General features: G+C 40.0%; 1 protein-coding gene across 1 annotated transcript; it reads right to left on the reverse strand.

Annotated features, from left to right (window-relative positions):
* Positions 1–290: 290 nt before the first annotated feature.
* TRMT9B (tRNA methyltransferase 9B (putative)) lies at positions 291–12,181 on the reverse strand. Its single transcript, XM_065405675.1, has 4 exons — positions 12,099–12,181; positions 11,046–11,200; positions 5,777–5,950; positions 291–1,315 (listed from the first exon to the last, which is right to left on the reverse strand). The coding sequence occupies exons 1-4, from the start codon at positions 12,179–12,181 to the stop codon at positions 291–293; spliced, it is 1,437 nt and encodes a 478-aa protein (XP_065261747.1).
* Positions 12,182–12,572: the final 391 nt, after the last annotated feature.

A 12,572-nucleotide genomic window follows, 5' to 3' on the forward strand; every position in this document is an offset into this window, starting at 1 on the left:
TTTCAATACAAAAGTACATTTAAAAACTGAATCATTTGCTAAAAGCAATATAAAACTCTTAAAAGCCTATCTTTGACAAAACATAAGTATTGTTGTTTGCCTCTTACATTCTTATATACAGTATTCATAGATAAATACAAAGTAAAATCAGAAATGGATGGAACACAACTACATGAGACTCAAATTCCATTTTATATTGCACAATTACAACAACACCACAGAACACTTTCAAGGAGCAGTGTTCAAAGTTTTCAATTTTCAAAGTTTTGTTTTATTTGCTCAGTTTGCAGTTATTTTGCTATTTTCTCTGCAATAATGCACCAGTTTCCATGATCATAGCAAGAACTAATAATATGAAGCTCAGGCACATTCTCTTCCAGTAGACAGCATAGCTCTCCTTCCCGAAAAACATGATAATAACGCATGAAGGCTTTTGTATCCAATATGTCAACAACCTGGTCCTCAACAGCCATTGCTTCATCCAAAATAGAATCAGTGGAGTCAGTTGTTGAAGTTCTTTGAAAGAGTTTGCTAGCAGTAGACTTACCATCTTCATCTCTACTATAAGTACAGTTGTTGTCCCTGTCTTCCACAGGACCACTCAGAAAAGATGTTTCTTCATTCTTGCTCTGAACTACTCCATGGTGTTCTCCATTTAAATCCCTTATTACACCTGAGGCTGTCATCCATTGTGGTTTTTTGACAGATGCATTTTCTATAAACACTTCATCATCATCTAAACTTTGCTCTTTTAACAATGGCCCACAGCGACCTAAGTCTAAACTGCAGTGTCTTGACGGTTGAATGGATATGGTACTGTTTGCCCATCCTCCTACATTCTTCAGAGATTTCATCTTCTCAGTTTTCTTTCTTAAGGTTGATTCATCAAGGGATCTGGAGAAAAACCATGAACGAAAAGATTTCCCTAGAGCACTATAGAATCGATTTTCTTCTTCTTCAGACATTTTCATGCAGCAGGTTTTGCCTAAGCAATGGTCTGTACTGTGGGAACTTTTTGTATCAAGTTCCTGTTTAAGATTAATTGGGTAGCTGCATTCAGAGCCTACTAGTTGCTGTGGGTGTTTTTTTACAGTATGTTCAAGATCACTCTTATGTCCAGACTGATTTGATTCTGAAAGAAGCCGGGAGCACAAGTCCCTATTCCATGGAACAAATACGTCTTGTTTTTCAAAGTGACGATTTTTTTGTTCCATAGCCCAAACATAAATCATGATCTGACCTCCAGGTATCAACACCCTTGCCATTTCTTTTATTGCTTTGATTCTTCTTTGTTTAGTTGAGAAATGGTGAATCACTGTGAAGGAAGGAAAGGCATTTCAGCTTAAATATTGCTACTGTTACATTATTTATTTTTTAAAATAATCTTCAGTTAATTTAGTGCCCATGAAAGATTTCAGCTGACATTGCTGGAAACATAAATCCTCCATCTAGCCACAGAACAAGTACAGCAGAAGGTAATAACAGTACAAACCTTCTCCATACTTTCCTACCAATGTGCCTTACCTACAGCTAGTCAGAAAACTTTGATAGAATCACTTTCCATCAGAAAATGCAGTTCCATCAAAATAGAAATCATTGGCAAAATCAAGTCAATTTTGCAGAAATTTCACTTTGGAGAAAAACTGAAAAAATTCCAACAATGTCAAAATGTCTCTTTTCAACGTTTTCAAAATGAAACATTTTGATTTTTCATTTTTGAATTATTTTTGGTTTTAAACTTTTTTATACTGTAATATAACATTTTAAATCAAAATCAAAACAAAACTTGTCAATCAATTCAGAACAAGAATTTTTTTCAGAATTTTCCTTTGTGAAGAATTTAGAAATTTTACTGGTTTGTTCCAAATTGAAACAAAGCCAAATTGTGACATCTCAAAATCCTTCATGAAATGGAATTTCCATCCTCTGCCCAGATCTCAACTTAATCATGTCCTGAATGGAGCACTTCTAGCCACGAGTGGGTAGTTGAGACTCCCCGGCCCATTCAACCACTGGGTTTCTGATTAATTAAATTAAACTATCTCAAATATGCAAATTGTTTGGAGGATGATAACCAAAGATGACTGAATACTAAACTAATATCATTTCAGAATAATATGTTTTAATTTAGGTACATTTAAAGTATGTCTATCCAAACCTCCAGGTGGATATATAATATATTAATGAAAAATCTGTACAATATATGAATTGGACTAGTGTACAAAACTAAAAACATGCTAATCCCTCTCCATGAACTGAATCGCCCATTGAGTCTACTCTCCTCTTTTGCAGAAGATGCCTGGGAGAACCAACAAGCTTTGCAACATGACCTGAAAGCCACCATTTCCAGGCTTTGGTTGAATAAGGAAAGGAAGTTGAGAGCACATCATTGAGAATGCCTTACCCTAATTTGAACAAGGGCTCTGTTGGCTCAAGAACCTCACCTGTTCACAGCTGCTATCATATCACACAGTATAAGAGACAGACTGAAGTAGGCAAAGACGCAGCTCACTTGGGGATTTACATATGAAAGCCAACACCTTAAATTTCATCCAGAAATCAGCTGTTCACAGAGTACAGGAGTAATGTGCTTCTTATTGAGTTGCCATATTCTGAACTAGCCACAATTTCTGACTGGTTTTAAGGTGTAGCCCCATGTGAAGAACACTGCAATCATCATATGTGCATCTCACCCCAGTTAGTTGTGTCTTAATTTGTCAAAAAGCACGGTTAAGATGTGCAAATGAATGTGCAACCTTCTTACCAAGTGTTAATGATAAAACCCTACTGATGTTAATTGAACAACTAGGAGCAGCTGAGGACTCAATATTATACCTAGTAACAAACAGTGAACACGGTCCCTCAATCAGGGGTTCTACTATTCCTCCCCCCACTTTGTCAGTACTGTCTTAGTCTTACGTAGATCAAGGCTCAACCAGCTCAGTTTCTTAGACACTGGGATCAGATGAGGCAGAGACATAGAGCAGAGTGAATGTCTCATACTGAAGACACTTCAGGCCATACATCTTCACAATACCTCCTGGTAAATGTTATCAAAGGCAACTGACAGAATGAAAAAATCAGGATGGATATCTGATCTTTGTCTATCACCAGGAACAGATAATCAGTCAACACAATCTGTGCAGTCCCTGTCTGAAAGAGATTCAGATAATGGGTCAAATTCTCTTCATGGCTAAAATGGCATAATCCCCTTAGTGGTCACATAGCCATACAAGTTTTGTCAATGGGATTCTGCCAGTGACATCCAGAAGAGAATTTGACCCATTACACAAATCTTTTCCAATCTCCAAAGGTGGAAGGAAGAACAGTTAGTCTGGAATTAGATGAACATGAGTACACCAAATCTCAGGGCATCTAGGCTTAACATTCATTATTGTTATCTGTACAAAAATGTGATTGGCACATTTATCCTTGACAGGATAACAATTGACAGAAATATTGTATAAGCAGGCAGCTCTTCGAGATTGATTTGCTATCAGTGGGATTATGCCAGGGTAGCAGAGAGTTGAATCTGGCCTACTGTCTCATAAGTAGGAAAGTGAAAGTAAAGAGAGGTAAATCCTGTTAGTATGTTAGTCAGTCTCTTGTCCTCTACGCTTCTGAGCATATTGAAGCATGTATTTTTTTGTGGCAATGCATTTTACTCACCGCATATGGAGTAATTTCTTGGTGGTAATGTAGGGTATGTCTACACTGCAGTTAAACACCTGCGGCTGGCCCATGTCAGCTGACTTGGGCTCACAGGGTCCCAGAGCCTGGGCTCCAGTCTGAGTCAGAACATCTACACTGCAATTAAACAGCCCTTTTTGCCTGAGTCCTGTGAGCCTCAGTAAGCTGACTTGGGCCAGCCATGGGTGTATAATTACAGTGCAGACATATCCATAGAGTGATCAACTTGGGTGTCCCAGGTCCTGGAGTCTGGTCTGAGCCTCTAGGGGTCCTCCCAAAGGGCTACAACTAAGATGGCTACCAAAGCCCTCTGATACCATTCCCAGAATGCTTTGAGTCAGGGTTGGTACAGAAGGAACTAAAAAACCCTGCTGGAGCCAAGTATGGAGGCTCCTGCATGGGGTGATCTGGACAAGCAGTCCAGGGGACCAACGACACGTCAGGGCTGCACAGTCCCGAGCAAGTTAATGGGGGAAAGGGAAGCCTGCCCCAAAAAAAGAGAGGGCATTTTGATTTTGGATGGGAAGCTAAGGGAGAGACAGCACAGCTTAGGGAGTTCCTGCTAAATTTTCTCTTCCTCCAAACAGAGTTTTTGTACTGTTCTGAGACACTAGCTGCATGGATCAGGTAGCTCTAGCATTGCAGTGCCCAGCATATAGGTAGATAGATAGATTAGAGAGAGAGAGAGAGAGTGCTCTGACCTGGCACCAGCTACCAAAAGCCAGCCAAGACCCAAGGACAATTCCAAACCAGGGAACCATTGAGCCCTAGTGGAGTCAGGAGAGGGCTCTGCCACAACTAGGGATGAAGAACAAGTAAAGTGATTTTTGTTTAAGCTGGGCAACACACACTACAGCACCTGCACACCCCATCTGAGGACTCACAACCTCAGCCATACCATCCACCTCGGGTAAGCGTTAGGGAGGAGTTTGTGAGCATTAGGAGATGAGGAATTGGCTTATTTATAAATGTTGGTTAATTATTAGTTAACCTTAATCACTTTCTTCCCCAGATCCTATTTTCCTCTTCCCAATAAAGTTCTCTCCTTTGTTATGCTGTTATTTTGGGGTATTACTCCTTTTGCTGGGGTTTGTTTTAGTTACTTTATTGTCCCCTGTGTTCTGGGCTTTACCCTCCTTGTCAGCTTGTAGTATCATCATGGATTTCTCAAGGGACAGCACCCTTTTTCTCAAGCATGGGGAGAAATCATTCTGAGTGGAGACACCAGGCATCAAGAAAAGAACCCAGAACCCAGCCGGCACAAGGAGGGGAAAAAGCCACTCCCAATATTAGTAATATCAAGCACCTGGGAGAGAAGAGGAAGGAAGCTTAAGACACACTTTGGAGGAGAGGGCTACAGTTTTTTCCATATTTCATTATTTTGATATAAGAACCTGTCAGCAGCTGTGTGGTGGTAATATGGCACACTACAATACCATTGTAGGTTAGTACTAAAAACATTGTAAAATAAATCCAGGGAAGAATATTGTTAAAAATATCGTCCAAAATGCCCTTACCTCATCTGTTCCTCTTATATTTATATGTACAAGAGGACATGGGTAATATATTCAAAAATGAAATTCAACAGGACTTAGGCATCTAAGTTCCTTAGGTGGTTTTGAACTTTTACCCCATGTCTTCTCCAGAAAAAATGTATATTCTTAACACACGCTAGTTAAGGTGAGTTGTAGATTTGACATGTTGTTGGTCAAGGTAGACCCGGGGAGTCCAGGAAAGAGTTTGCCTTGACTAGCTACATGTTTTAAAACTACAACTTGACTTGCTTACACGAGGATTTTAACACACATTAGTTAAGACACATTAAAAACAAACCTTTTTCCCTAGTATGTACAAGGCCACAAAAAAAGACTAGGTACTTCCCTAGTCAATGTCATTGTTATGACATTTAACTGAATACATTTTCGTTCTCAGGTTTCCTATCATGAAACTTTTATAAGATTTAAAAGATAGCTGCGTGATTTAAAAATAACCATGACAATGAGATGTAAGAACCAACTGAAAAAATGATCCAAAATATTTCATGTTTATTTTGGAACTGAACAAACATTCTACTGTATTCTCTTACCTCCGATGGAGATGATTGCATTGAAGCACTGATCCCTAAGGGGAAGATTAAGGTTGTCACATACCGAGACTTCACAGCCTTTCTTCCTTGCAATATTTATCAAAGGTTCACAGTAATCACAGCCCAGATTAAACACCTGACTGTTGATATTGAGATACTTTCCAGTCCCACATCCTACAAAACAATAAGCTTTATTACACAGGAAGCAACCTATTATGAAATTCCTTCACCCAACCTCTCATCCCTCATGGAAAAGTGAAAACACTTTGTGCCAAAATACTCTTGTAAATCTTTTAATTTTAAAACTATCCTAGAAAATGCAATGATCCTGCTTCATTCCCACTGAAATCATTTTGTCTCTGTAAAATTATATATTCACATCATCAGACAAGGAACGGTATCTACAACAGCAACATGAAAGCTTTGTAAATTCATGGCACAGTGGTACAGATCATCAATAAATCATGAACAAAATTAAAGGCCAAAATTCTCCTCTTCAATCCACAATGTATATATTTATTCAGGATGCAAAGTTTCTTCTGATGTCAATGGAAATACTGCACATGCAACTACACGCAATTCCTCCCATACAGCCTAAAAACTAGACTGTGCAATGGATTTCTCTTTGGATGGGCTGGGGAGGTAGAGGAGAAAGGAATCCTCCCTCAACAAGCCATGGACTACTCTTCAGCGCAGCTGCTACTGCACACATCCCTAATGCAGCCCCTTCAAGAGGAGTGAGGGAGCAAACAGGAGGATCAATGAAGCCGTGGCTCCTTCAGCCCTGTCCCTGATCTCCACCCTGTAGCCATTGTTGAGTAAGCTCCATGCCATATGTGCCACCTTCCAGGAACCTAGGAATATTGCTCTGCATGTTGTGCAACAGTTCTACTACCAGTGAGATCTCTGTGATTGCAGAGGAGAGGGCAGGGTTTGCCCCAGACTGCGGAATACGGATCTGCAGCACAGACGAGAGAGGACAATTTTAACCTCCAAACACAGACTTGAAAATGACTGAAGTTCAATGGTTTCTATGCAACAAAGAACTATTTCAGTGTTACAGGCACATCCTCTTTCTGTTATTGTTTTAATCAGTTACAACTTCACATTTGTATGTGTAACTGGCATCTATAGAATGTGTCTTCTACCTGGAAGTATGTTTAGAAATATTTAAGGATCAGTGCTGTTCTAAACTGAAATATTCCAGAGTGCTCTTCAATACCATATGCATTACAGGCACTTTTCAAAATTAGATTAAGAAACATTCAGCACAGTTATGGGTCAGTGATAGAGAATAGTATCTGAAAGTTTACACCCTAGAGGCAGGGGAATAGCTAGGCAAAGAGAACCATTTTATTCTTAGTAATTAAATTTAAAGGCCTGAGTTATCTTTAGAAACAGCACTACAGCTTGCAACCCTGCTGCTTTCATTGCTGATAATGTGCAACATTATCTACAAAGACAGCACAGTAACTGTGAGAGAACAGCAGAACACTCAAAGTGGTAAAAAACAGCACATTGCTAGAGCAAAAATCCAGCATTATTCCTAAGAATAATGCTCAAGAGAAATGAAAGAGACTAATATATTAAAGCAGTTCAAAGAAAATATGAGATGAAAAATTAAGATATGCATGTTAATAAGAGAGTGGGAGTTGTTAAATCAGAACAAAAGTATAATTGATTATGTTAGTAGCATGAACACTCGATTAAAATGTAAGTTGTGTGTATATTGATTAAAATGTTTTAATTCAGTTAATTGAAAGGTAGTTTTTGCAGAAGAGTTTTTATAATCTCAATGCATACTCTGGAATAAGGGGACCAAAAATACTGTTGTGCTACCAACAAATGCTTCTGTTGTAATAATTGTGAGCCTGACTAGTGAAAAGTAGGTGTAGGTTCATGAATTGCTATAATGACCTGTTATATAAAATTGTTTAAGAAAAGATGTAAGAAGGAGACAGAAAGACTGAATTACTTTAAACAGAAAATGTTTACTGATACCAGTCAACTACTTTGTTAAGATTATGACTGGTAAAAAATAGGAATAAGGGACAGGAAATCAATGGACCAAAATTGGTGCTTCAGAAATTAGGCCTCATTGTTGGGCAAAATAATTAGAGGACGGCCCAATCTATCCATTGCCCTTAAACAGAGGCTTGAGGGAGAAAAAGGAACTTTTACCATCACAGCAGGTGCAGCAGCAGGATTGTTGCCATGACATCAGACCTTAATAGTCTACGGGGAAGGTAGACCATCATCACTTCATCAGTGAGGATCCCAGCCTAATACATAATAATAGAGATCCCACTCTGTCTCCCCTCCCTCATGTGTCCCTTTCCATCCCCCATTATCTTCCTCCTGTCCTACCTCTCTCTCTCTCGGCTTTTCGCCTGACCCTGAAATCAACTGTATTGCACAGCATCAGCATGGCAAGATGAGATGGCCAATCCAGCTCTGCTCAGCCTGAGAAGGACCAGTGAAGCTGAGATGATGTCCCTGATCAGAAAGGCGAGCCAGGATACAGAACAACAGCTGTCATGGCTGATCAACCAGCCCAATGCATCTATCAGTGACTGAGCAGTCACCTTATATCCTAAGAACCTCAACAAAAGCTATATTCCCCGTTGTGTCTGTCAGTTTTTTTGAAAGTGGGACGGTGACTATCATTCCCAACTAAGATTTGAACAACAGAACTAACTCTTTCTTCCCCACCAAGAAGGACTGTTTGGCAGAATAAGAGATTCTAACCCTATATTCACCCTCTTTAAAAGAGCATTTGATAGGTTTTAAGTTTGTTTTGCATCATCACTCAATTTCAGTTTCAATGTTTTTTGCCTTGTTTTGTTTCTTTTCCTTTTGTGTGTTTTTATTGGTATGTTTCTAACCTTTGGCATGAATTTTATAGTATGTTTGCCATGGTACTAATCAGGCTGAGGTCTCTATATATGCACCAAACCATGAACCTTCTTTAATACTGTTTAACGTTAGACAGTGACAGGGTCATGTTAATACCTTTGACTCTTTGGGCCCTTTATTCCATATAAATTAATTCAACAGTTCACAGTTCCACATCAGAATGAAACTTAATATTGGTAACCCCTCTAGCGCCCCAGGATACTGTATGTACATGGTATTAATTTGTAATAGTATTTAGTAATAAGGCAATAAGTGGGCAGTTCCTTTTTATGAAGCTATAGTACTGTCGGCCACCTTACATGCACCCCTCATGGCTGGGATGGCTCTGCAGTGCCCTGCCTCAGTTTACCCCTTGGTTCCTCAATAAACTTAAAAAGAGGCTTTCACAAGTCTAGTAACAGTCCTTCTTGGGGTCTGATTTTCTTAACAAAGTTCCAAAACAAACCCAAGAACGCTTAAGCAAGGCACAGCCCCCCCCTGCGCCCCACCCCCCTGAGGTACTGTCTCTTACTGCTCTCTAAGGCACTGGAAAAAACACAAGGCCTGCCCTCCCTTCTTTGTCTCTCCCCAAGGGAAAAACAAAACTTCCAGCTGGGTCTTTCTACCCAGCCACAACTCCCTTCCTCTGGGATCACTGCAGGAGAGACTCTCTTCCTGCAACTTTACTCTGCCATCCCTCTTGGCTATTCACAGGTCTCTGTGTTTCTATCCCCTCAGAGGCCTGGTTCAGTCACATGACTACCTGTCATATGCCTCGATTCATACTCTCCACCTGGGGAAGTAAATAGCTGGGTCACAGGTGGGCTGAGACCTATCTCCCTTTAGAAGGGCCAGCCACCATGTGACAGAAGCAATAATCAATTCCTATGTAAACAAATTACAAGGTCAAAGGCTGAGTAAGTTATCCTGATGAAGGAACAATATGAGGATCATGGACCAAGGGGCATCCCATCCTATTATCATTAGTATGCTATGTGTAAAACAAACAAAAAAAAGTTTTTAAACAAAAAATGTCCTGTTAAATAAAGAGGATTTCAGCATTCTAGGCTTTCAATCAACATATCTACTCTCAAAAGCACTCAAATATTTAAAAGAAGAAAAAAAATGAATACATAAAAGTACTCTGAGATCTCTGTGATTAGGACCAGTTAAAAAAAAAGTGAACTCCACCACTAGCTCCTTTCCCAGTTTTGCCTGACACTATTGATTAGTTATGCATCTCAGAGAACTCACACCAGGTGAATTGCTCATAAATATGCTCAGGACAGACAGAAATACTGACCTGTTCATCTAGAAACTATATTCTTAGTACCTTAAATGGTGCATTTGTGTGGCACTGATGCCAGATCCTCTAAGATAGTTAGTCACCTAACTCCCACTGATGCCTAACTACCTTTGAGAATCTGGACCTGACTCTCTAGCCTAATGTACAGGGCATCCTCTTTGGATGACATGACGTCCAGGAGACACTAGAGCAAAGTAAAAAGTGTCCACAGGTTTAGTTTCAAGCTTTTGCAAAGTGAAAAGACATTATAACTGAAAATTGTGCTGGCACAAGGCAAAACAAAATAAAACCTTAAACTCTACACAAGGCCTGGATCTTTTAGGCATCATAAGCCCTGGCTTGATTAAAATATTCATAGAAGTACTCTGAGTACATCAGGCCAGGCTCAGAGGTATTATTATGCTCATTTTCTAGGCATGTGCCTTCACTGTCAGGGGTATTGTAACCTGGAGCACAACATCACAGCACCATTCAGGCTTCGTTCCCGCCATCAATAGTGTAGGGAATGATTCCAATCCCACTGTTGCCGCCACTGGCATCACTGCACTGGGCCTGAGGTGACCTGCCAGTCAGAAAGCCTGGAGGTAAGAGCAGGGGTGGGGGCCAGCAATACTGCTCCCACCAGCAGTGGGGCTGGAGATCAGGGAGAGGCAGGACTGGGCACGGCCTCCCTGTGGGGAGGGTTGCGACTCACAAGCCTGGGCCCTCTCTGACATCCCCATTCCTTCCTTGGAGCCCCCATCCCCACACACATTGAATTGGGAGGCTACATCTGCCCCTGGTTTTCCTCAGTTTGGGAAAGGCCGAAGGGCAATTTTTTGTATAATGATTTGTTCCATTAAGTTTGAAATACTGAAAAGGTGAACTTCACGCTGTTTTAGAAAACAGTATGCATTTTGGTAAAGGGTAGACATTCCTCTCAATTTGATTTTTGGAGACTGTATGTCTATTACCTCATATGCTGTTAAGAATATCCCAACACACTAGATTTCAAGGACAAGTATGATAAACAATGTGTAAAACAAATGATGACATATGATTTTTCATTCAATAAATACAGTAACTTACCTATATCAGCAATGAGACTGCCAGGCTTTTGCTCCAACAGAAACTGACGAACACGAGGCCATGCTTTGCTTTGCAGGTCATTAAAATAGGAGGCTGTGCTTTCATACACACTATGTACATGCTGATTTTCCAGCTGAGTAGCCTCATGTTCCATCCTGAACACAGCATAAGACATAATAGACAAATATTACATACAGAACATAAATTGTAGTAGCACAGATTGTAAATTTTTGTAGTATTTTACAAGTCATGCCTCTATAAATTCACATTTATAAAATTATAAGACTCATTTATAAAGTGCCTTTTCATCACATAGGGTCAGTTACTGCACCCCTGAAGTCAGTGGGAGGTTTTGCCATTGACTTCAGTGGGTATAGGATTATGCCCAAAGAGCATCATGCAATAACGTGTGTACCGGTATTCATATTTACAGGATAATTTCACCAGTGAAATGCAGGCACACATGGGGTGGAACACATCAGAGGTTTCACAATGCACAGCAACATTACACAATAGTTTAGGGCACAAAGTGAAGAATACTCTATCCAATTGAAACTACAGGTAAATTTAGGTAGGCAGAATGTAATTACCTGAATTGAAATTTGGCCAGGACATTAACACTAAAACCCTTAAACCATGTGTAACGCCGACAGACCCCAGTCGTCGGCAGGTAGGATTGGACCCCTGGGGCCTCTGGAGCTTAGTGCATGAGCCTCTACCGCATACGCTAAAAGCTAACTGGCTGTTAGCTAAGGCTGTAGAGCAAACTCATTAATCTCTCTCTCTAAGTGGTCTTGGTGCCACTAGATGGGACAGAACACCACACCCAGGAGGTGTGTGGATTACACATTCAAAAAAGGGCAATCTCTAATGGTCTAGAGCTAGTTGGAGAATTTTCATCAAAACAAAGTTTCAACAAAAATTATGATTTTTTCCATTTTCTACCCAGTTTAGTAAGGGTCTCAGTATAATGACTCATCTGAAAGATGGCACCTTCAACAGCACAGTGCTCCTAAGGCCATGCTGGATGGATACAGAGTCACAGAGAAGTACCTCCACTGAATCATCACCATTACTTTTTTGCAATACCCTTGATTGTTCTTGATGTTCTCCAATCCAAATATCCACCAGGCCATCCTTCTTTATCTCCTGAGGCCTGATGAGATTATAGGCCAAGATGTTATGGTTGCAAGCATTTATATGGCATTCTTCATATTTACTCACATTTCTGATGGCCTATTCAGAAATTACTCCTCCACATCAGAAAAACAGGACTCATTAATCATCTACTATTTGTATCCAAGTAGCCAGCAGAAACTAAAGCCTGTTTAGAGATCTCCCCTGAAGTAACAAGTAATATATTGTATAGATGAAAACACCAAAGTGATTCATTTGGTTGCATTTGAAAATGTCGGAAGTCACATCTGACACTTGACATATAACACATTCCTCTGGATTTTCTTTGATTTTCAGGTACTGTTTGTCTCTAGAATCACCTTCTACCTATCCTCTTTACTGTTGCAATAA

Source organism: Emys orbicularis, chromosome 5, assembly GCF_028017835.1.
Source record: "Emys orbicularis isolate rEmyOrb1 chromosome 5, rEmyOrb1.hap1, whole genome shotgun sequence".
NCBI lineage: Eukaryota > Metazoa > Chordata > Testudines > Emydidae > Emys > Emys orbicularis.